General features: G+C 43.9%; 1 protein-coding gene across 50 annotated transcripts in view; it reads left to right on the forward strand.

Moving 5' to 3' along the window:
* SORBS1 (sorbin and SH3 domain containing 1) overlaps positions 1-25988 on the forward strand; it is a 218733-nt gene that overhangs the window by 83668 nt on the left and 109077 nt on the right. For 49 of the 50 annotated variants that reach the window (XM_087862881.1, XM_087862853.1, XM_087862863.1 and 46 more), the window contains exons 2-3: positions 21284-21338; positions 25758-25826. In XM_087862881.1, coding sequence (XP_087719007.1) covers positions 21329-21338; positions 25758-25826 — 79 coding nt within the window. In that variant the 5' untranslated portion in view covers positions 21284-21328. Of the gene's footprint in view, positions 1-11977; positions 12001-21283; positions 21339-25757; positions 25827-25988 lie in introns of those variants that run through there. The other variant, XM_087862855.1, reaches the window with a different exon arrangement.

Consider the following 25988-nt stretch of genomic DNA (forward strand, 5'->3'; position numbering starts at 1 on the left):
ACCCACCTTCCTTGCCATTTGCTTCTTAGGGAAATAGGTAATGAGAGATTCTGGTTGTAGAATTTGCGTTACTGCTCCCTCTGTGTCTGCTGTCACATTGGCACTACACTGGGGGCTTCTGCAAATATGCATCCCACCAACAGCCACAGCCGCCTTCGGTTCAGGGTATGTGCTTCTGGGGGTGAGCGTGTGGGCCTTCCTTTTGCGGGTTTTTAGTCTGTTTTGTCTTACTGTTGTATTTACATAATGCTTACTGACTCTATTTGGTTACTAGTTTCTGGAAAACTGGAATTTGGAGGAGAACTTAAATTATTTATTGGTACAAAGAGATAGAAAATTTGAATTCGGAGCTGTCCTAATAGTCTTCAGTGTGTGGTACAACGCAGAATCGTGGTCACCGATGCCCAGAGCGATGCTCTCTAGACACCTTTTGGTTCATAGAAAGAGGAACTGCACTAAGGATGCTAGTGTACTTCATTTCATGGTATTTCTCATTCTTCAACAACTGGACGTGGTAGTTAACCAGTGTCTTAGTCTTTTCAGGCCACTATAACAAAATACCACAGACTGGGTGGTTTAAAAACAACAAATTTTTTTCTCACGGTTTTGGGATGTTCCAGGTCAAGGTACCAGCACAATTGTGTTCTGGTGAGGGCCCTCTTCCATGTTGCGGACTTCTCGTCATGGCCTCAAATGGCAGAAGGGATGAGGCATCACTCTGGGACCTCTTTTATCAGGACACTAACCCCATTGATGAGGGCTCCACCCTCTTGACCTAATCACGTCCCAAAGACCCCACCTTCTAGCACCATCACCTTGGGTGTTAGGTTTTCAACATATGAATTTTGGGGGGACATAAGCCTTCAGACTATGGCAATAATTTTATCATCTAGAACATTCCATTATTTCCTTGTACATGGATATGGGAAGTTAGTAACTAGAAGAATTTTTCATAGGGTATATTTCTTAGCATCATTTGCCTTTTTATGTAAAAGCAAATCAAAATATTTATTGCCCCTTTACTATATTCAAGGCACTGTGTGAAAATTCAGAAAGAATATTTGTGGCAAATAAAGAATTTTGTTCCTCTTGAAATATGGTGTTAGCATGACATTCTCCTTACCATTTGGTCTACAGAAAAATACGGCAACATCCTTTGGAGGAAACAATGCTGAATTGGGAGTTAAAGCCCTTGTTTTATTCCCGTCCAGGTCTCAAGCTCACTCCAGCCATGTGGGCAGGCCTCTCCTTTCCCACCTGGACTGCTTTCTCCTCTATACAGTAAAGGTGTCAAACTGGATTATTTTTAAGGTCCTTCATAACAAAATAAACCCAACACTGATTTTTGTTAAATACTTTCCACTATATGTAAGTTACTGAGATAGTTCCAAATAAGTCTAAGAGAGTCTCTTACTTCTGTGAGTTTTTAAAGATTCCTTGGAGCTAGATAAACAGAAACAAAACCTCAAAACATTTATTGACCATCCTATAAGAGTCCGTCACCACCAAGAGTAGAGTGAACGTGTCGAATACTCAGCCACCTTTCAGAGAATTATCCCTGATTCACAGAAGAACAATAAGAGAGCCATCACAGAAGTGGGAAAAGGTGGACTGGGCCGCGGGTGCCCTGAGTCAAAACTGTCATTTGTCAAGCTCTGTGCCGTGCCCAGTGTTGCGCCAAGTGCTTCTGAGTCTTTGACCAGTGTTACCCAAACCAAACCTCCACATGGGAGAAATGCTGTGATTACTCCATTGGACAAGTGTGGAAACCCAGGTAACTTGCCCAAGATCACACAGTCGCTGATGGAGCTGATAATTGATACTAAACCTACATTGTTAATCACCATGCCTCTGCGGGAAGGTGAGAGCATGGGTAGAGAGAGGCAACAGGCCTCTTACTGAAGGAAAGCATGGACTTGCCAAGGGTTGGTGATGGAAGGAGAAGGGGACATTCATGAGCATGGGCCACCTACACAGAACCATTTCCTTAGGTTCTCTCACCCAGATCACCTTTACTGCCTTGCCGGAGCCCCGGAATACTGCCTCTCTGTCAAGTCTGTGGCCCACGCTTGGCCAGAACCACGCCCTCCGGCCTCCCCCCAGCACTTGTGCCAGAGCTAAAAAGAGCTGTGTGTGTTTACTGGAACTTGGGATATCTTTGCCACTTGAGTTGACAAGAGTCAAATCAAGGGAGTAAACAACTGGACTCAAACAACTACGTGGAATTGGAGAGTGACCCCAATAGCGTAACTATAAAAAGGTTTTAAAACATTGTTTCAGATTTTCCAAAACTCTGTTTTACCTCAGACTAACGTTTCCCTTTTAACATCTCTCTTTGTAGAACCAAAAAATTCTAGTTTTGGAATCTGCTGTGAAGGCTTGTAGTCCTTCACTGGTTCTCAGTTCATTCCCTGGACCGAAGAGGTCACTTGTATCTGCTCATGGGCCTCAGTCCAAGCTCCTGTTCCCTGTCACTCTCTCAGCAGCCAGCCACGTACTATGTCTAGGCATCACATGGCTTTAACAAAACAAAACAACACCATTATCTCGCTTTTAAGCACCTTCCATGGCTTGGATTGTAGGCCTCTCGAGGGCGATGATGACGTTCATCTCTGTAGCCAGCCCTGAGCACGGTGTGTGGTGCTGAGCTGACACTTCGTAAGGCTGGGTATGTCTGTGGAATGATTTATCGCACTCATTCTCTTAGTCGCCGAGAAAAATGAATGCCGTTCACAAAATGAGTGGGGGGAGTTGAAGGAAGGGCAATGCAATGCAAAACTAGTATGAGGTGGTCTTTACGAGCCTGGGATTTAAGGTCCCATCACGTTCTACATCAGTTACACAGCCTACTGGTCATGTGACCCCAGGGAAGACATTGAACCATTGCTTGCTTGCTTGCTTGCTTCCTTCCTTAGAAAGTGTGTGCGAGGATGGGGCTGGGGGAGGAAAACTCAAGCAGACTCCATGCTGAGTGTAGAGCCCGACGCGGGGCTCGATCTCAGAACGCTGAGATCATGACCTGAGCTGAAATCAAGAGCTGGATGCTCAACCAGCTGAGCCACTCAGGTGCCCCAACTGCCTCTTTCTAAATTGGTAGCAGCAGTACATACATCATAAGGTTATTAGTGTTAAATGAGATATTGTATGTAACTTGCTGAGCATAGTGCCTGTGCTTAAAAGGGGAGCTCTTGATGATAAAAATAATTGTATTTTATTTATTGCTAGGGGGGACGAATCAGATTTGGCTACCTTTGAAAAGGAACGGAAGCAGACCTGAGTATATATAGCTCCCCAGCCTCCCAAGTTAAAAGAAGTGTACATGTTGCAGAATGGTATAATCCTGAATACTTTGCAGTTACCTGGATCAGAAACAAGTTCACCAGGGTATGAGTGATATTTGTCAAGGTTTGGTCCTACAGATGAAGAGGTTGTGTTAGGGTGGTGACAGTATGGATCTTTTTCTTTAATTTTCAGATGTTTAATTCTGTGCTATATTTCTTTTATACTTTAAAAAAAAAACTTGTTAAATCTAAAAAGAACTATGCTCTTGAGATGAAAAAGGCATTCTTCTCAAAAAGAGTTTAGGGGTGCCTGGGTGGCTCAGTTGTTAAGTGTCTGCCTTCAGCTCAGGGCGTGATTGGGATCAAGCCCCACACTGGGCTCCCTGCTCCGCTGGGAGCCTGCTTCTTCCTCTCCCACTCCCCCTGCTTGTGTTCCCTCCTCTCACTGGCTGTCTCTCTGTCAAATAAATAAATAAAATCTTAAAAAAAAAAAGAGTTTAATACTTAACCACTTTTGAATTTTTTCAGTTTTAACTGCTTTTCCAATGGCTATCTATAAGAAACTATTTGCTGTTGTTGAATAGTTAATGGAACTATCTAGTGGAAACCTGTTGAAGTTAGGAGTTTGAGTTGGGTAAACCATCGCCCTTATAATAATGTGATGGGATAAAGTATTTAATGGACTTGAAGAAATCAAAGTCTGTTTAATCAAAAAAGATGCTCTTTAGAAGGCATCAACAGGGGCGCCTGGGTGGCACAGCGGTTAAGCGTCTGCCTTCGGCTCAGGGCGTGATCCCGGCGTTATGGGATCAAGCCCCACATCAGGCTCCTCCGCTAAGAGCCTGCTTCTTCCTCTCCCACTCCCCCTGCTTGTGTTCCCTCTCTCGCTGGCTGTCTCTATCTCTGTCAAATAAATAAATAAAATCTTTAAAAAAAAAAAAAAAGAAGGCATCAACAGATGTATAAAATCTCTCTCTTTTTTTTTTTTAAAGTATAGAGTTATTTTATGGGTTACGGTATGAGACAGTCCTGAATTTGGGATACATTTGATTGCTTGGCTTTCTCAATCATCCAGTTTAGGAATATTTAAGCTAATAGATGAGTGTGCTCCTCGTAAGTCTCTCATTTGGAAGCCCTGTGCCAGACAGTGTGCAGATGGGGCAGCAGTCATGCCTGGCAGGCCCTGAAAGTGGGATTGCATTTGCACATTGTCTTATGCGCTGCGAACATTTTGCAGGGAAAAAAGGAAAAACTGTCTCCCTGCTTAAATGAAATTCTGACACAATCGGTGCAAATTATAAATTATATTTAATTTGATGCAACAAATTCATCATCATTTCCAGCTTTGTGTCCAGTGTGGTGGTGGAGCTCTGGGCGTTTAATACTTGGTGCTGCAGTAACTTGGTCATATTGACTGGTGCTTCTCAAAGTATGGCCGTAAACCCTACCTGCCAGAAATGCTGATTCTAGGGTCCCCTTGGAACTTCTCCATCCACACATCCGGGGGCAGAACCTGTAAACTGCATTTTAAACAAGTGCTTCCTCCACGTGGCCAATGTCTAGCAGTTTTTGTGACCCTCTGATACAGAGGGAACATATTTGCAAAGGTTATTTCGGTTGTGATCTGAATTGACAATATTTCTGAAACCAGAGAATTCAAATCTATAATGAAAATTGAAGTACAAGTTAAAAATTTAGTTGAAGGGCACATGTACAAATGATTTTTAAAATGTTCCCTTTCTGAATTCTCTGATTTATCAGAGTTGCCTAAGAACAGTATTGCAAGTAGTACTTTAAGATCACTTTTTTGATATCCATAAGAAAACTCACATTTGGGGAAATCATTGATAATTAAGTCATTTGTGAATTTATAAAATAGGAGTTTACTAAGTTTGGAGGAAAAGGGATGAAGAGAAAGACCCGGTGTTGCCTCCTATCCAGTGTTAAGACCAATATTTAATTTAATATGATTTATTTGGGGGCAGAAGTAAAGCCAGCAGCCAGTTCTCCACAGCAAGACAATGATGGTTTCATTAGGCTCTTCCAGCCACGTAGCAGCATTTTTGGCTTTTAGAGTAATGAAAGTAAAGCCAGTGAGAAGTCAGTCTGTGTCTTGCCATATCCCATATTACAGATAGAGCTTTTAAGGAAAAAATATCCCATATTACAGATACAGCTTTTAAGGAAAAAATAATCAGGACAATGAGAAAAAAAAATCACTTCATCTTAAAATTTCTTTGACTAAATGATTTCATTTAACGTATCTCTATTTAAATATTTCTTAATGTCATTTGTGTAGATTTCAGTGATAGAAGAATAAGATTTAAGTAAAATTTTTTCACCTCTTTAGTGAAGAATCGTATATGTATTTATCCATATAACTTTAATAGTTCTTTATATAAAGAATCGATGTTTTTTGTTGAAATGTTGTTTGAGTTGGTCTGCTATTCATCCCCACTATTTTACTGGTCTTTGGGGACTCCCTGTCCCTCTGCGTGTATCTCCCTCCATCTGTTCTCTCTCCCTGATGACAATGGACCCAGCACATTCTCAGAGAAACCATGCTTTATTTCCAGCAGGAGCAGAGCAATACTCTAAGGAAGATTTCCTTATCTTTCACAGAAGGTCTGAAATCTGCCTTCTAGCGCTGTGATCTGTGAGCTCCCACGACCCAGGCATTCAGTCTGTTTTCTTTGCTAGGAATTTCCAGAGCCATGGCTGGGTCACCCTTTGCCTTTTTCTGGCAGCTGGTTTCACTCTGAATTTAATGAGGGAACTGCGCCAAATGGCCAAAGGAGGGTTTCCCCGTCTGGCCCCTTATTGGAAGGACTCGGCCACTTGTCCACGTTCAATGAGGAAATGCCCACTGCTGGGCAGTTCCAAGAATGGGCCCTTCTAGCTCGTTCTTATCTGCTCAGCGTCTGGGGCACCTTCCTGAGCCCTCCTTCTCCCCCCTCCCTTCTCTTAGGACTTCGGTGTAACCAGCAGTGAAGCAGGAGCAGTGCGTATTTTAAATTACACCTATATGTAAATTTTGGCGTCACTTAAGATGTTCTGTCCTTATTCACGGGTTGGACATGACAGTCTAGCAAGGCCTGTTGGCAGACTTCGAGTAGTGCTCCCGGATTTCATGCTCCCCGAGCCCTCGCTTCACCTCATTCTCTGCATTTAAGTTTGCCAGTTCGTTTTTAGAGCTGTGATATTAGCAGGTGGAAATTTGAAATGCTTCATCACCGTGCTGAGAGTTCAAGTACTTTTCATGTCTGTTTTTAAGAATTTTAAGCTCATATTTTAGTTTTTCCCCACTTATAATCTAGTGTATTTACGTAGGCTTTACATTTTTGCATAAGAAAAAACTTATTTTTGTGCTTTTATTATTAAACAGATAGGAAAAAAGTCTATAATTATGTGCTTCTTAAACTGGATTCCTCCAGACATGTAATATATTCACCCAACTGCAAATCCTGCAGCTCCTTGGAAGAAGATTGGGAACCAACCCAAGAGTTCTAAAGTTACATTTTTATGACAGATTTTTGTTGTAAGCTTAAAGGGCAGGGGAGATTTTTGTATGGGACCTTTAGTTTTCCCCCATCTCTGCAGTCTTCTTAAAATGCCCTCTGTTAGAATCCTGGTGGTTTGACTTCCAGATACGTAAACATACTATAAACCAAAATAGAAGAACCACTATTCATTCCTCGCATTTAGTGAACTTTTACTGACTGAATTAATGGGCTCAGCAGCACCAAAGGGCATTTGATTGTGGACTTGCCGTAAATTAATGATTTATTTTTTAAAAAGGAGAAAGCCATTTATTCCCCAACTGTGCACTTGTTATATAAGATTTTAGACTTCAGTTTTAAAGACATTTGGACTTACTATAAATGTTATGAAACCTTAGATTTTAATTTTCTTCTTCCTTTTTTTTTTTTTTTTTTTTACAAAAGAGAATGCCATGATGAAATTTTCAAAAGCCATTTAGAATACGTTAGTGCCCTCATGACTTCCTCCTGTGATCACCATGCTTGTCTTCAGGGATCTTAGCTTCTAGAAAGCGCAGCAGGAACACAAGCATAGGAGCTGTAAGATCTCTTGCCGACTTGCTTGGCTTTCCCCCACTCCCCATCCTGTTGGAAGAGCTTGTCAGGGTGGGGGTTCTTTCTGTTTCAGGGAGGATATATGTCTGGATTTGCTTTTTCATGTCAATGGATTGGTCAGGACTTCATAGCATTTGGAAATTGTGGTCCTTTCCGACCCTGACATATTATGATGCTCTGAGAGTCCTTTGGCCACATGAAACCTTATTAAAGATCAACCACATTGCATTTATTTTCCTTTTTTCCTTTAAATTGAACTCAATTACCGACATTTTTGCAGACAGCCAAGGGCACTGCGTTCTGGAACCTGCAAAGTTCTGTACAAATGTTGGGTGCTGGGTGGAGCTGCCGTAGGTTTGGTGTGTTCTCTGTCCACAACAGAAACCGTTCATTCCTGGCAGTGCCCCTACCTCCTTCCAGCAGAATCCCAGTAAACTGTCGTTCTAGTAAAACAGGGACTAACCAGAGCCTTTTATTAACCAGCATTTCCACCCATCTACTACTCTCATTTTTGGAATTAGAACGAGACTAATGGGAAAGAAACCAGTTAATGTCAACACATGATTGTTTGAGTTCTGACTGTGCAAGCACCTTGCTCCATGGTAGCACTTGGCCCCATGAGTCCTTACAGCAGCAGGGAAGTTAGTGCTATTTTAATCCCTGTTTTACATGTGGGGGAAACTGAGCTTCATAGTGGTAGGATCGCTGCCTAAACACCTGGAACTATTCGCTGATAGAGTTCAGTGTGAGGCACTTAATATTCTCTTAATCAGGATCTCCGTGTCATGCCTCCCTCCTCTCCCCCAAATCCCACATTAACTGTAGTTGAATACATAGTTCTCTTTTTCCAACATCTTTTGTCATATTTACGTGAATTGTGAATACAAGGTCATTTTGTGTTGAGAACTGTTCTCTTTAACATTAGTTTGAAACCGATCCCTGACTCTGTCATCTTTTATTCTGTTTTAGTGGTGGTTAATAGTGGTGTGTCTAGTTAGTCAGCTTCTTTGAGTTATAAAGGATTTTTGACTCCTTTTATTTTCTGATAATTTTATGTCAGCCACCAAGGCAATTGGGCAAAAAAATAAGATTGGCTGTGGGCATAGTGGCAGAATGAGATTTAAGGAGTAAGCTCAAAAAATCAAATTCTCTCTGAGCAGCAGTTTTTGCTGCAAATAAGCAAGACAAGACAAATGTAGAAATCGTCAGCTGTGGTTGCTGTAATCAACGCCTCTGTGGAGCTTCTCGCAGCCAAATGGGCAAAACAAGTTTGCCAGGAGCTGCTTTCCTGGGCAGGGAGGGTATATGTGGTGGATGGAAGTTGGAGGGGGAGCTCTGATAAAAAAAAAGATGTGGGTGTCAATGCCCCGTCCTTTGGCCTGGCTTTAGCTCACATACTCTCCCTGCACCTGTGCCCTCACCTCTGTAGTTCCTGCATGCCTCAGTCACATTGATATTGAATTAGGACAGATCTACAGATCTCACCTTGGGTTCTAGGATCTGATAGAAGCAAGAACAGATGTGATTGCCTGGCATTCAAGGCCAGGTCATGGCCCGTGCACCCCGTCTACCGAGTGTTATTTCCATATGCTCTTCAGTAAAAATCCTTTCCATCAACCGGACTGGACTTGGGTCCATTCTGTGTATATTCCATGCTGTGAACCAAATACCACTGGCGTGGAACCCACCTTGGAGAGCCCAGCTCAGGCACTTCTGTGAGAGTGGCTTGTGACTGGCAAAGGATATGAAGACAATAAATTTTATATGGGAGTCAAGTGATAGCCAGTAACAACCAGGAGAATGAACTGTTCCATGAAAGAGTAGACCAGTCTCATGGTCTGTCTTCCCCCAGCCACACAATCCATTCCCTGTTGTTAAATATCTGCTCAGAGAAACCAGCGGAGGGGAAAGTGGTTTTGAGTCTCCCCATCAGATGCTACTGAGGACGATGACCATCAGGCCACAAGCAGCTAACATTTATTGAGCACTTTCTAGTCCTGTGATGGGCACTTGACGTGCTCGCTTTCATCGTTAATGCTCACCGTAGCATTCTGAGCCTCATGGCTGCTGTTATTCCCATTTTATAGATGAGGAAACAAGCTTCCATGGTTAACTGACGAACCTCAGATCAGGCCGCTAGGAAGTGGCAGAGCAGCAGCTGAAATCCAAGTTATTTTAGAGTTCCTCTACACATTTTTTTTTAAGGCATGAGTGTGGGTAATGGGGTGTTGGTGGGTGTCGTCGATTTCTAAAGGCTGCTAGAAAATGCTGTGTGTAATCATCATATTCACTGTAGCCTTCCCCAGTGAACACTTTTCTCTAGAGAAGTTAATCTAAGAACTGCAGGGTTCTTTGACACATTCGGAAAAGGGTGCTTTGGTCAGCACGTCCTGGTCTTTCCCAGGTAAGTCTCGAAGCATTCTCCTAGCTGGCGTATTCCTACAGCAGAGGGCGGTCCCTAGGTGCTCTTCCATGCTGAATTTAGAGATTCATTGAGGTTTCAAGGCTCTTAGTCTTCTCTCTCCCTAGTAGAATATAAGGTCTCTGAGAGCAAGAACCATCTCTTGGTTTGGTTAATTGATTTGATCATTGCCACAGCTGGTTAAAAATGTTCCTTGCGAGTATCCTCTCTCTCTTTTAGGTCTGTATATTCTCTGAACAGCCTTCATATAGGAGTTTTTTTCTTCAGGCACGGACCGTATGGTGCCTCTTTGAGGCCACATTGTGGAATGGAAAGAGCCTGGATTTGGGGGTCAGCGCCAGGAGCTGTATGCCACTTTCTTATTGGTTCTGTAAGACTCTTTAACTTCCGTTGAGGCTGAGTTTGTCCCTTCACCAACTGGGTATGGAAACCTTACAAGGTGTTCTCAAAATGAGAAATGTCATGTGTTAAAGTGGCTGGTTCATCTGTCTGCTCTGAAGCGTGAGCCCGGGGTCTCGCCCGGAACGCACGCACAAGGAATGGGTCTGGATAATAACAGCTTCGTTCCTTGAGACCTAACCTTTAAGAGAGAGCAACTGTGAAGTGTCTTAAAAAAAAAAAAAATGATGCCTTTATTGAGACTGTCCTTCATTGCCTGACTTTGCATAGGGAGGCAGAGCCAGAGATGGATTTCTAGGTTCTTAGATGCTCCTTCAGTTTGTAAAGTTCATAATGTTTTGTCCAGGTAAGTGTCGTTAAAGCAATAAACAAAGGGTAACAGGACGAGACCAGCACCTTATTTGCTAGAACACTTTCCCTTTTATAATACAATTTACAACGTTTCATACGTATTTTTAGATTTACTCTTAGGAACACCTTATGAAATTAGGTATTATCCATTTCCTTTTATAGGTGAGTAAACTGAGGCTGCTAAACTAAGGGACTTCCCAATTTGCACAGCCCTGGCAGGGTTTGGATTCAAACCCCGTTCTCACCCTGGATTTTTGTTGTTTTCTTGCAGCCACCAACCACATGTAGCAACTGTTAGCAGGTGTATTTTTCTCCATGCATTTATTTTTTAATCTCTATGTGTCTTTGGAGTCAGAGTGGGTTTCTTAGAGACAACATGCTCTCGTTTTTTCATCCACTCTGACAATGCGTCGTTAATTGGTACGTTTAGACCATTTACATTCGAAGTGATGATTGATATAGTTGGATATACATAGATCAACTGAAGTCAGAAATGTGTGTGTCTATGCATATATATGCAATTTCTATTTATATAAAAGTATATAATAGATGCCCACCTATTCTCAAGTAGTCTGGTCTGAGACTTGTCATATTTAAAAAGTACATACGTTTATTGAATGTTTGCCATGTATGAGCTTGCTACTCTGTTTTAGTGATTTTAGCTTAGGGTGAAGAAAACCCATTTTGGAAATTTGGATTATATTCTCAAATGCTTAGATGCAGCTTTTACACCTGATGTATTGAAAAATTGCCTAAAATTAGTATAAAACAAAATGATGAGAATAGAAAAAAGTAGCTGAACAATAATTCCCTGATTTTTCAGTGGTGAATGGAAGTCAGGGTCTCCCATTCATTACTGGTAGGGACCAATGATCATTGATTCTGGGCCTGTCTATATGTGTTCTACCTCAGTTATTCAACAGATGCCACGGAGAAGAGAGATTTTTCTCAGAAAAGATACTGTTTTCTGTGTTTCATGTTGGCTTTTTGCTAAGTTAATGTACTTTCAGTAAAATTTGAAAACTCCTTAAGGAAAACAAGCAATTCCTGAATAAGCCAGTATTATGAATTGAAGTATTTATATCTTTGCAAGAGACCTACAGTCTTTTTACTGAATGGGACTTCTGTTCCCTCATTCCTGGGCATGGTATGGGCCTATACCGCAGATGTCCGTGTGATATATGACGTGGTGCGTAGCCTCAGGAGTGTTGCGGTTCAGAAGCCAAGTTGAGAGGGCACCGTGGTTTGTCTGAAAACGTGGACACCTCTCCTAACATATCAAACCCGCCCTTCTTTCCCATTCTCAGGCTCTAACAGACCCCTTTTCAGCTTTTTAGGATTTTTTTCATCCACGCACAGTAACTTCTTAGTCTCCTTTTCCTGTATTGTAGACTCTGGCCCAACCTTGACTCTTCTGAGAATTCAGAATGCCTGTGGCTCTGCTCCCCTACAGGTAGGAGTCAGATCGTGATGGCTGCAGAAGAAAGGCCTCGTCTGGATCCCGGACTTTGAGGCTATGTGTTTACAGTTGAAACGAGCTAAGATGTTTTCCTTTTATCTCGTGAACTTGGGAATCTGCCCTTGTTTGAATTCTCTAGGTTGTCTCAGTGGAGAGTTCCAAATGTGCGGGATGCTGCAATTAGACATCTTTGTTTTGGTTCTGTAGACACAGCCATATTTGGGAAACACAAATGGGCCAGTTTTCGTATTTAAGACTTGTCTTGGTTAACAATGCATGTTTAAGAAACTTTGTGTGCCCAGAGTTGTACATATAAAGAGTTTGAGAAGGAGCTCAGGGCTCTGGAATGCCATGAAGTCGGGTTAGGGGCAGGGAATTGGCAGCAAGCAGGCCCACGGAGCAATGGGGTTCCGTGTGCGTTGTCACCTGGCAGTCCCTGCAGACTATTTTAAGATGAAACGTTTTGGTGCAATTGCTTCTTAGGAAATCTGGCTGAACATTCTAGTCGTTTTATTGCCCCCCTTGTCCTCATAAGGAACTACACGGGAGTAGTTTGGCTTCATTAAACAAAAGCAGTCACTGGTGATTAATGTTGGAATCCCACATTTAGGGCATTTGCTATTAGTCCTGTGAAAGATTGCATCATGTAGGGCTATGTTCTAATGGACAAGATTGTTAGTGGTGTGTTTTTTAGCTTGTCACCTAAATTTTCTCCTGAAAGTTCTAAATACTACACAATTGCATTTCAAATGCTAGGTATGAGCTGAAAAAATGACTTTTCATTTAAAAAGGTTCACCTGGGTGGCTCAGTTGGTTGGGCGACTGCCTTCGGCTTGGGTCATGATCCTGGAGACCTGGGATCAAGTCCCAAGTTGGGCTCCCTGCTCAGCGGGGAGTCTGCTTCTCTCTCTGACCCTCCCCCCTCTCATGCTAGCTCTCTCTCATTCTCTCTCTCAAATAAATAAATAGAATCTTTAAAAAAAATTAAAAAATAAAAAGAAACATAAACCATCTGGAAAACAGAAATGAAATTTAAAAGTTGCCTATAAGTCCTTGCTACCAAATCATCACTAGAATTTGGGCATATTTCCTTTAAAATATATGGATATGTCTTTTTGTTTGTTTTAAAGATTTATTTATTTTAGAGAGAGCACAATTGAGCACGGGGGGAGAGGGAGAGGGAGAGAGAAACTCTAAGCAGACTCTGTGCTGAGCGTGGAGCCTGATGCGGGGCTCAATCTCACGACCCTGAGATCAAGACCTGAGCGGAAACCAAGAGTCAGACACTTAACTGACTGCACCACCCAAGCACCCCTGGCTGTGTTTTATTTTTTACATAACTATAATCACAAATGTCACACAGACCTACACCCTGCTTTCTTCACCTACTCTTGTAAGAAGTGTGGTCTACATAGCAATTATTTTCATAACTGTTCAATAGTCCACCCAGGGATGTGTGTAGCCATGTAATTGGTCCCCTGTGACTGAACACCAGAGAGTGTCCAGGTTTTCACTATTATTAGTAAAGCCGCGAGAAACATCCCTGTGTAGCTTTGTTGTCATTTGGGGTTCTTTCTTTGGCTAGATTGAAAGTACAAAGGGATTGAGGTGTATAGCTTTTGATGTGTTATGCTCAAAACAGGGGTAACAGTTTATAGTGTCACTGGCCATGTCAGTGCCTTTGCTTTTGTCCACATCAAGTGTTAGTGTTTTTAAATTTGTGGACTAATTAAGAAGTGGGGGGGGGGAGTCATTATTTGCATCTTTTCTTTCTTTCTTTCTTTCTTTTTTTCTTTCTTTCTTTCTTTCTTTCTTTCTTTCTTTCTTTCTTTCAACTAATCAGGTTAAGTGAACATTTTCTCATGGGTTTGTTTGTTTGCATTTTTCTTCTGGGAATTATTTCTTCATGCCTTTTTAATTTTTTTCCTGGGAGTAAGTATGAGCATACTGTAAGATCAGGATATTAATCCTCTCTATTATGTATGCTGCAAACCATGCATTTTAATACACAGATAATGTAACATATGATTACAAGTTATTATCCAAATTCTATTGTCTGAAGCTCAAATAATACTGTGTTTGTAAGACTTGAAACTATTTGGGGGCTGTATTTTGCTTATTGGCAATTGGCAGAATCAACTTTGTATGTTTATTTAAAGGCTTCATTTAAGTATAAAAGATAAAACATGATTGCAGGTGTATTGGTAATTAGCTTTCCAGCTCTAGATCTGACCCATCTCTGGCAAGGGTCTGAGATGAGAGTGTGATGATTTTAGTGGGAACTTGGGCATCGGATTTCTGAATTCTGTGATTGAAAATTGGTCTTATTAAAATGAGTTCCTTATCAGCATGACTTCTAGTAGGGATTAAAAACAAAACTAAATTTAAAAAGCCAAATAAAAACCTGTAATTTTTGTTGGGCCAGTGCATCTGGTGACTAGGGTTGGCAGTAAAGGTTGGGGAAGTGAGGAAAAGGGTATTAGTGGGAAGAAACCACGAGATGAAGGACTTGGAAAGGGGAACTGTTGTTCAGGGTGCAGCAGGAGTGACGGTCTGGTACCGTGGGGTTGAGGGCTTACTGAGTACATGGGGGAAGCAAGATGGAAGACTCACCGGGACCTTATCTTACACGGCATGGTGGTGTATTCAAGAATCTGGACCTCTGTTTTTAGACCAGTGTTTCCCAAATTGCGATAGCTGAAGTGAGCTGAGAAGTATGTCACTGAACATTTGAAAATATTAGCATTCATTCCTTGATTCTCTGTCCCATGCAGAACTTAACTCCTTTTCTTTCTGTGGTCCTGTACCACTTAGCTCAGATTGCAAGCAGAGGGCTTTCCATCATATTATATTTCAGTGGGACATGTTTGTCACCCTGCAGCTCTGCAGTGGCCTCAAAGACCATAGCCGTGTGAGTCATGCTGGTCTCCTCTGTACAAAGCACTGTCCTGGGCGCATGGTAGGCCATGGGGGGAGAAATACTGTTTGAATGGTGTTGCCAGGCCTGTGTCTTAGTTATCATTATTCTTTTCTAGGAGGTTTGGTGCCTTTTTTCCTTTTGCCCTGTACTGCCCAGCCAGCCCCTCTGAGCTCACAGGGGCTCTGTGGATTGTTTTCCCCATGGAAATGTGACCCTTAGGAAGTCTTCCACTGCTACAGTCACAAGGTGGCACTCCATGGCTGTATAGGGTGGTTCTGAGGCTTCTCAGGCCATTGTCACGGTCTAGGAATGAGGTGGTGGAATACAATGTGAGTGTGAGGTTGGAAACTCAGAGGTGGCTGGGGCGCATGACTCATGAAGAAGGAAGACTTGACTAGACCAGGCAGCTTGTCAGGTGTGGGGTGAGAGAGGAGTGACAAGGGGAAGAGGAGAAAGCAGTGCACGCTGACTGGCGTGTGTGAGGGGCAGTGATTCACTCCACCGTTAATTGGGCACTTGCCAGGCGCCATACCAGATGCTCGATGCAGAGATGAGCAAGACCCGGCCTTGCCAGGTAGTGCTCACGGTCTATCAGGCTCAGTGCATGAGGCCTGATTGGAGGGGCAGAGACAGACTGGAAGGCAGGGTGTGGGCGAGATGAGGATTGACACAGCCATCTTGTTGCTGGTTATCCGGACTCGGTGTTCAGTGAGTAACGGGGTGATATTGAAAGGTTCTAGAAGGGGAAGTGACGCTGGCCAGTCTGTGCGTTGGCTGTGGAGGACTGATTCTCCTTTGGAATTCTGTATCCATTGCCAAGAGGCCAGAGGCTGCAGGTGGCCTGAGGAGGAAGAAGAATGATAGGGGGCTTAGTAGAAGGAGTAAAAAGCAAGACAAAGGGAAACTTTTTCTGAATCTCAGTTTTTGCACCCCAGTGAGGGTGTGGGTTGGATTTCTGGTTTATGAGCCTTTTTTTTTTTTTTTTTTTGGTAGTTGCAGAACCCAAGGAAAACTCGGGAAATATAAATGAATGAAAATCAATAAAAGCACAGGTGTCCTTGTTGAAGTGAAAGGTGGGGAATGGGTGGGTGGGTTACCAGCACTATGGCTTGAGGGGGCTCATGGAACCTCCTTCCAAAACAGGCAGAAAGCCAGGGAAATGGGCTAGGTAACCTGCATGGATCCTTCTGGCTCTCGTATTCCAGATAAAAGTCCAGATAAAATCTCCAGGGAAGTGAGCTTGAAGATAGAAAGAAATGAGGACCCAGTGTGGGGTCTTCTAGGTCTGTAAACTCCTAGAACTGTGGAAGCCCTGATCCAGAAAGAAGATCCTCCTGGCCTGATGTAAACCAACCCACGGTGACACTTAGAAACCAGGACCAAAAAGTGTTTGTGGGAAAAAGAAGGAGTTAAGTGTTTTAAATTCAGTGGAAAAGGTCAGCAAGGCCCCGACCAGTGCAGAAGCCAATGTTGGGCTTGGCCGTGTCTGCACTGGAAATCTTTCTGAAGGCCATTTCAGATCATTGGTTAGAGCGGAAACCAGTTGGAGAGAGTCCAGGAGGAAATGAGAGGATGTGGGGGATGGCCTTTCTGATGTGTTTTCCTATGGCTTCCTCTCCAGAAGCATTGGTCTTTTCACAAAAACCTTGTGCTTGTTGTGTTTTGAGCCCCAGCTATGTCATGGGATTCCAGACCTAAGTCAATGTCAGCATTGAGTTTCTATCTTCCTCCCTCTTGAAAGGCAGTGTCAGTGACTCTGTATATCCTTTCTGGTTTTCTGAAGGACCTTCTGCACCCTCTTCAACAAGGTAGAGAGTACATTTGGAGACAAATGAGCATTAATAGAGATTGAGAAGAGGATGAGCTGTCGAAAAATTGGAGAAATTTGACTTTGCTGTGTGGGTCAGCGAAGTATAAAAAACAAGAAGGCCAGGCATTTATTCTGGGGCTTTGTGAGCTGTCACTATTCTTTTCGAGCCATTGGAAGGAAGTAGCTGCAAATATATCAAATCAAGTCCCAGATTGGATTTCAAAACCAGAGTATAACCAGGGTTTGGTTGGAATGGGGAGCTAGCTTGTTTTTAGATAGCTATGTTGGAGTTCAGGAGGGTCCTGGTTATCTTGAAGTGAAGACTCCAAAATTAGGTTCTAAAGGCTAAATAGAGACAAGGACAGAGTTCATGACTGAGCACCCACTGAGTGCTTGGTCCTGAGGATGACCCAATGTCTGTGCTATGGAAACACACACACACACACACACACACACACACACACACACACACACACACACGTCCTTAGTACATATGTGGGGAGAAGCAATGGAAGCCAAACACTATAGGGCATAGGAGAAGCTGGAGCACCTTTTTTGAGAGGTCAATCCAAGACTCCTTCTTTTCCAAGAATCTTTGCTGGACCTTGAATTCATTTTTACAGACAAACTCAATTCTTCCCTGTCATACATCCCTGAACCATCCATATAAGGAAGGACCTTCTTTCCTTCCCCAATAAACAACCCATATTTAGTTATTGGATCCTATTTGAGCTGAAAGCATGAGTATAACTTTTGCTTTTTAGTAATTATTCACTCTGTGTCATCAGGACTTATCTCAGAATTATAGGGTCGTGGAATTAGGGAGGGACCACGCAGAACCATTAATTATCCAGATGCATTCTTAACTTGTTGTCTGGCTACTTTACATTTTGTTCTTCTGGTGGAATGTCTGTGTTGATGCTGTGGCCCTTTACCGAAGTACGGTAGGTCCTGGCTGCCCAAGCTTGACCCTCGCTGGCCCACCCAAGCTGTTGACACTGAGGAGGTTCCCGTGATTTATGGGGGCGCAGAGGTGGGGATAGCTGTCCACTTGGAGCTGTATAGTTTTGCCACTAGATGGCACTGTTCATCTTCTTGGCTTTTACCCAAAGGTGCCTGCCTCCTTTGGAGGCAACTTGTGGGAGAAATTCCAAAGACCTACCATCATGTTCTCAACCAAATCAAACCCTTTACAGCTTAGTTTTTAAGTAAATATTAAGTGTCAGGAGGTTTTATGTAAAATAAACTCTCACATTCTACATATGATTTTAATAGCTTACATTATCTCTGAATAAACTGCAGGGACTAGATTATGACTTCCAAGGCTTGCAGCGTGCTGGTCAGACTTCAGTTTGTGCAGCTTCCTGGTCCCATCCTTGCTGCCCTGACTCTGAGTTCTTCAGGTTCTAGAGACAAAACCCTTTGCCGAGCCCCCCGGGATTCAGATCTGGATGGTCTCACTTGAGGAGAGAGAAATGAAGATACTGCTCTCGGAATGAAACCTTAGGGACTCCTTCTCCCACACTCACCTTGTGCTGGTCAAGATTCTTGGGTTGCAAATGACCAGAAACTGCCTCTAGTGAACTCAAACTGAAATGGGGTTTATTGGTAAAAGTTTGGGTAGTTCCGAATTTGTGCGAGGCTGGAGAACTGCCCTCCAGAGGCGGGAATTCAAGGAGGCTGAGTAGGATGGAATGCGAGCTGAAATCAGGCCCTGCAATAGTCTGGATAGGCTACAATCGTCTGTAGCCACCACTGGTGAGGACTGGACACCGGGCGCCGTCCTTGGCACAGCTGCCACTGCCGCCCTTGCTGGAGATCTTATTTTAAACTGTCCCCTCCTTCTCTGTGTCACCCGCTGCTGATTCAGTCACTAAATGAGAACATGCCACAGAACCTAAGACCCAAAAAGTCTGTGTCCAGAGCCGGTGCTCACCTATGCGAGGTCATCGTCACCCACTACTGTCATGCTAATTCTTAAAATATTAAAACAGTGTCCTAGCACTCTGGGTTCATTCTCCCTCCGTCTTACAATCCAGCCACTAACTGGTTAGCATCTGGCATGGGGGTGTCTCCAACAGAGTGCTACAGCTGAACTTCACCTCAGTTGCTGGGCACTTGTGGCCAGGCAATGGTGTGTTGGATGCTCTCCCTGACCAGATGTACATTAGATCAGTTTGTAAGCAAGAGTGGGGCTGACACTTAGAAATCACTACTGTCTATGTTGAAAAATACTACATGCACAAAGGGCTACCCACATATGATGGTGCATCTTTTTTGTTTGGTTCATAGGACATTTCCATTCATCTCTTGTCCTAGCCTAAGAATGCGTTTGTGCTATGTACTTATTTTTAAAATGAAGATGAATTAAACGAAACTGTCCAGAGGGAAGTGGTAAATGAATTATGGAGGGATAATATAATAAAATATTACAGAGCCATTAAAATAATGGATATGAGGACTGTGTAAAAATCCAGAAAAATGTTCATGAAATCTTTGATTTAAAAAGTAAAACACAAAGCTGTCCAGACATTACGCTTACAACTATATGTAAATGCTACTTCTGCAGATAGAGGTTAGAAAGGACTGTAAAGAAAGAAAATACACATTCTAAGATAGCTTCATGCTTGAATTAAAAGCCCTTCTTTAATCATTTTAAAAGTTGAAGAAAACCTTAATGAAATTATTATTTTAAAAATAAAAATGTTTGGATGCTATCATGACAGTCCTTTTGGTCCTGGGAGCCAAACTGGGGCACCCTAAAACCGGGATTGGAAGCCAGGAGGGCATACAGAACACAGCACGTTGTGTTCCTTCACCGAAAGAACAAATGTTCCCACAGGTTCGGGGCTGTTGAAGGTCACGGACAGTCTTCAGGTGTATTCGACAGAGATGAGCTACTGCTTATTTGGGCAGCAGAGGACTTGGAATGATTTCCTTCTTGCCCCTAGCATTCTACGCTGTTCCAAGGACAGTGAGCAAGGCAGCCACCCAGAAAGGAAGCCAGCGCCTGGCTTCAATGTGTTAAAAAGGAAACTGACGCATGTCTCCTTGCACAGACCCTCAGACCATGCTTTGGCCTTCTTACTGCAGAATTAATGAACTAGGGAGTTGATTTCCTCTCCCTCATTGCCTCTCACATTTTAAAGTGCAGAGAGACCAGCTGGAGATCTTGTTAAAATGCAGGTTCGGATTCAGCCACTGTAGGGTCAAGTCTGAGTTTCTGCATTCTTAGTAAGCGCCTGGCTGATGCCAGTGCTGGTCTCTGGGCCACACTTTAAATAGCAAGGGTCTGCATATCCTGAAGTCTTGCTTTTCGGGTTGTCTTTCCAGTATGTTCACTTAGGCCTTTTTATTCAAAATATGTGCGAGACCCGTACTTTGGAAACGACAGAATATTGTGGAGAGGAATGAAAGACCTACATAAGGGGACAGAGGGTCTGCTCTCATGAATTAGAAAATTCTATAGTGATAAAATCAGTGTTAATTTCCCTCCAGATTGACGTATAGAGTCAACACAATCCCAATCAAAAGTCCAGCACACATTCTGTTTCGTTTTTGGTAGAAGCTGGTAAGACTCTCAACTTTGTGAGAACACAAAGATCTAAGAGAGCCAAAAATGGTTTTTGAAAAAGAATGAAATTGGAAGACTCACACTACCTGATTTCAAGACTTACTCTAAAGCTGGAGTAATTAACACAGTGAGTTATGGGCTCGAGTCAGATCCATGGAACAGAATAAAGTCCAGAAATAGACCCACACACATATGGCCGATTGCTGAGTGGTGGTGTGCTAAGTGAGAGAAGTCAGGTCCAAGAAGTTAGATTCGCTGGGCTGCCAGGTGTAACATTCTAGGAGAAGGGTTAGACTCTGGGGATAGAAAGCAGATCAGCGGTTGCTGCAGACTTGGGAGGAGACCATACTAAAGGAGGGGTGGTCTTTGTGAATCAAGAGAATGCATTCCCCCTCAGCCCAGTGGAGTGCAGAACCTGACAGCCTGGGCCTTCGAGTCCGTCTGTCTGTGTCCCGGTACCAAGCTGTGCCCCCCTCCGTACCTCAGTCTCCTATCCATGTAAACTAATACAATGTCACTGCTTACTCTGTAGGGTCATTGGGAGGATCAAATGAATATATTTCAAGCATCTAGAACATTTCTGTGTGTGTGTGTGTGTGTATAACTTACTATCCTTTGATAATCATTTTGTGTTGTGATTTTTACCTCTTTCTCCTAAATTTGGTTCATTCTTTCCTTTACCCTCTCCTTGAGCCACGTGCATTCATGGAACTTGAGGTTTTTAATAGAATCTTAGAACTGGAAGAGATCTTGCTTAGTATCTAAACCAAGTACAGGTGACAAAACTGAGGCCAAGGAGGTTGAGTGCTGTGCCCAAGGTCAAGGTCATGTTCGCAGGCAGCCAACCAAGAACTTAGAAGCCTGCCAGGCAACTCCTGGTTATATATGGTGTCCACATTTTTCATGCAAACCATGGGGACTTCCTGTGAACCTGCCATTCATCAGTTTTGTTGTGTTGTCTGTTTTCTTGCAGAGCAGTTCGGAGCCCCAGTAGCGGAAGACTTGTCCTGTTACCACCATGAGCTCTGGTAAGTCATTTTAAACCCCGTCTTTCTCTCTTGGACAAATCTACAGAACTGGGTAGTTTACCCAGATTTCCCACTTACTCTTAAGGCCCCAGCTGCATTTCATTTTTTATTTTTTGAGACCTGGGCAAGCGCCAAAGCTCTGTCATAAGTTGTCATTGCTACCATCACCTTCATCGTGAACGATTTAAGGAGTGCCTACTGTGTGTTAAGCACTAGGCTTAACATGCACCACGTCCTCACCTTTGTAATATCTCCCTTTCTCTCTTTTTAAACAACTTCATTGAGATAGAATTGGCATACAGCGAACTGCAGAAATTTTCAGTGTACACTTTGATAAGTGCTGACATATGTGTACACCTCAGTGGCATTGTTTAATCCTGGTGACTGCGCGAAAGGGAACAAACAGATCGACTATAATTGCCCCAGGGTGCGAGCTCATCCAGCACTTCCTTCATCGAGGCTAGAAGAGCAGTTTGCTCACATTCTTGCTGTGCCTTTGGGAGTAAAAATCAAGACTTAAAGAAATGACTAGTTTTGCATATTTTTAGTTTAGAACTGGGGTAGAAAGCACAGGCTAGGGAAGTCAGAGAAGGGAACAGGTCTCTGCTCATTGTGCAGCCAAGAGCTGTCAGCCTTCCAGCCCAGGATTCAAGACAGAGAAATTTCCATTTGGAGATTAAGGCCCACCTTGGCTGTGAGCGTGCCCTGGAGCCTCCCGAGGCCTGCAGGCCCTGGGGTGTTGGGGCAGACGACTAAGTAGCAGCTCATTCAGGGATCTCCTAATTCTGCGTTATGTCTGGAGTATTATCAGAGATCTCTGCCTTTCCATGTATTGACAGTGCCGTTTTAGCCAAATCCTAAATTGTGCACAACGGTGTGTGCTTAGGACCAAGGAGGCCTCCAGATGGAAAGCGCAGAGCTTCAACTTGGCTTTCTCCCAGACCAACTGTGTGGCCTCCGGCTTGTGGGGGACCCTCCTCTGCATTCTCCTCTGGGAAACAGGCATCACGAAAGCACTGGCTCCTTGGGACTCTGTGAGGATTAAGTGACGTGGTTCCTGTGATGTACTATGCCCACCACGTGGCCAGTGTTCCATCCTAGGTTATCAGCTCAGATCTTCTCCTTGCAAGGACTTGGCTTTTCTGATTCCTTGAGCCCTTTTGCTGCACACCTTCTTTCCCCTCCAAGTGGACTTGGGTACTGCCAGGAGCTCCTGCTTTGTAACTCATTTTTTCTTTTTGTTTGTTTGGCTTTTTTTTTTTTTTTTTTTTTAACTTCTGTTCTGCAGCCTAAAATTTCTGGATCTTCTATCAGGATGAGCCTAAGCTGTCATTGTGGCTCCTGGCATGCCTAAGGGCAGGAGGAGGAAGAAGGGAGGGCGCGGCAGGAGGGTGAGGGTGTGGAGAGGCCTGTGGGACTTCTCCCAGGTTCGCTCTCAGGCGTGGTGCTAGGAGGCATTTCATAGAAAGAGTCCAAAAAATGCAGACCCTCTGACCTGATAATCCCACTCTTGGGAATTCCTGCCTTAATTCGAAGGAAACAAAAACATCACCCACATGAAGGACACCACGTGTTCGTAGACATGAAGGTGGGGAATGAGTAGGTTCATTATGTGAATTTACTTGGTGTGGAATATTATGCCACTGTTAAAAGTGATCATTAGGAAGAAAGCAGCTATGTAGAAAACATTTGTTTTAACCTTCGGTGGAAAGAGAAGCATGAAAATAAAGCATTCATTTTATTCCAAGTTTGGACTGGGCTGCCAGTCACCGGGGGAAGGGCTTAGCTTGTGTTCTCTCATTGCATTCTCCTGGCAAACCTGCAAAAGCCAGCATGGTGTACCCTGTCCCATTCTTCACACGGGGAACCTGAGGCCCTGCGAGGTGAAGGATTTGTCTGCATAACCAGCTCGTGTGTAGTGGAGCTGAGGCAAAGGAAGGCTGTGGGCACCCGCACACTGTGCCTCAGAGCTCTGAATCGGAGAATCTGGAACTATTTTGCAAATTTTCTTCAAGTTTCTCTGTGTTTCATGAAAAGAAAGAAAGGAAAGGAAATGCATGGGGCTGGGCCCGGTGGCAGCTCAGAGGCTGCCCCAGTGCTAGCTTGGGGGGGCCCAAAGCAAGGCCTACGGCCCCAGAGAGGAGATAGTGAGGAGGAACTAGGCCAGGTGCAGGGAGAGTTACAGAAAGAACAGATGGACTGGTGGAACCTGTGATACTTCTTTTACTTGGATTTCTGGCCTTCTTGCCAACACCCTCCTTCCATCCATCCCAGAGATGTAGGTACGAGAGAGATACTGACATCTGGGAGGATTAACCTTCATCTGTAGGTGGATGGGGGCAGCGAGCAGGGCAGAACCTATGGGGCCGGTGTCGGAAGGTCCAGGCTGCTGTGGGGAGGGCTGGTGGCCCTGCTCGTGTCTGGATCCAGGAGCATCCAGGCTGGCCCCTCAGTGTGGGCCGTGTCAGGGAAGCTGATTATTGAGAGCCTAGGTGGGTGACCTAGTCTCAGCCAGAGGAGACACTGGGATTTGGGACAGGGCTTCAGTCCCAGCATTTGGGGAGATAGTATATAATAGTATATAAGCTATTTCATATAGAATATATTTAGTTTGTATTTATTGACTATATAGGAGCCATTTTTTATTTTATTTTATTTTGTCTTTAAGATTTTAATTGACAGAGCACAAGCAGGGGGAGCAGTAGAAGGAGAGGGAGAAGCAGGGAGCCATGTAGTGCTCAATCCCATGACCAGAGCCGAAGGCAGATGCTTAACCATCTGAGCCACCCAGGTGCCCCGCCATTTTTTAATTTTAAAAATAAAAAATTATTCTCCCTGTTGGGGGCAAGAAAATGCTCTGTGGGATGGAGCAGACCAGAGTTCAGACTCCAGCTTAGTGATCTTGGACAAGCCTGGCATCCTGTCTGTGCTTCAAATTCTTATCTGTGAAGTCAGAGTTCCTGACTCCCAGCTCCAGGGTCTGGGTCTGAAGGATAAAAATGAGATGTACTTATTGAATGTTAGCATGGATCCTCAGATCCAGGCAAATAAATGTTTAAGAAACCATAGCCAATATGATTCTATTTGTGGCTTGGTTGGTTCTTGGCTGTTGGGGGCCGGGGGTGGGGTTACTCCCCAAGCCACACAGGTGGGACTTAGGCTGCCCTTAGGGCCTTTCACTGAGCAGTACTCGGAAAGGTCTCTGCTGACCTAGAGGAGGTGACATTCGCGGTAAGCAGGCGTCGAGGAGGCACAGGATTTCCAGAAGGTAAGGAAAGGGGAGGAGGCATTCCTGGTGTGGGTCTTGCAGGAACCAAGTCTAAAGGTCTGGAAGTCATCTGACAAGCTCAGGGGTTGTGAGGAGATGGGTGTGGCAGGCAGGGGAGGAGGGAAACGCAGAAGGAAAAGGCTATAGGACCAATGGTTATAAAAGCCCAGAATCCAGTGTGAAGTGCCCAGGCTTTGTCCCCTAGGTAACTGCTGGCCATTACAGCTTGTATGTTTGCTTGCTTTTAATTATCAGGAAGATCAGTTAATTTAAATATGATCATGTAGGCCAAGATATAAGTCATCCAACTTACTGAAAAATTGTATTCCAAACAATCATTTGTACATTTTGGGGAACTTGGAACACATTTGTTTCCTCATGGAAATAATATGCATGATTGAATTTCCAACTAAATCCCAATATTTTTATTTTCAAAACAGAAGTGAAATACCATCTACTTAAAGTAGAGTTGATTTAGAAGATCCTATTGCATTGTTCTGTTTTGTTTTCATCTGTCCTGCACCCTAGGGCTTTTTAACCTGGGTAGGGCCATGGTTGGATCAGGAGCTAGAAAGTGCTGTCTGGATGCAGACTGACAGTGAGGGTGGAGAAGGGACAGAATGGAGGCAGGGGGAACAGTCGGGAAGCCAGGTCATCTCTGGGACAGTAACATAAGAGCCTCAGTGTGGGCAGTGGGGGGGGGGAGGAGGGGGACAAGGGGCAGTGTCCAGAGACAGTCGAGGGGATGGATAGCATGCCTCTGATGACAAGGGATGTGGGGTGAAGGACGGTGTTAAAGAGCCCGAGGTCTCTGTCCTCTGGCAGCTCTCACTCTGGATGCTCAGAGATGCCATTGAGCTGGCATTCCAAGTGAGGGAATGAAGCAGATTTTTAAAAATGTCAGAAATGAAACCATAGTCAGGAGGCCGGAGAATTTACATCACCTACCAAATACTTCCCATCCCCACACAGCTCTTGTGTTCTCTCCTGGTTCAAGCCATGTGGCATTCTCAGAATTTTCCCGTGGTGCCCGAGGGGGCCCTCCCCAGGCCTGAGAAAGCCAGCACGTCCCCAGCATGTCACACACACAGGACTCAATAAATGTTAGGGACAGAAAATCACAAGCCTTGTGCTCTTTGTCTCTCTTTCAGAATGTGACGTTGGTTCTTCTAAAGCTGTGCTCAACGGGTTGGCGCCAGGCAGCAATGGGCAGGACAAAGGTAAGCTCTTGAGGGGAAGCCGTTCTAGACGTAACAGAGTATGTGTGGCCCGGGCCGCCGGCCTGATACGAGCAGTCACTGGTTGTATCGGGCTATGAACTGGAGACCTGTTTCTCATGCTGACTGTGAGACTGGGAGCACGTTCTTGCATCTCCTGGGTCT

Source organism: Ursus americanus, chromosome 6 (genome assembly GCF_024610735.1).
Source record: "Ursus americanus isolate L20-20 chromosome 6, mUrsAme1.1.p, whole genome shotgun sequence".
NCBI lineage: Eukaryota > Metazoa > Chordata > Mammalia > Carnivora > Ursidae > Ursus > Ursus americanus.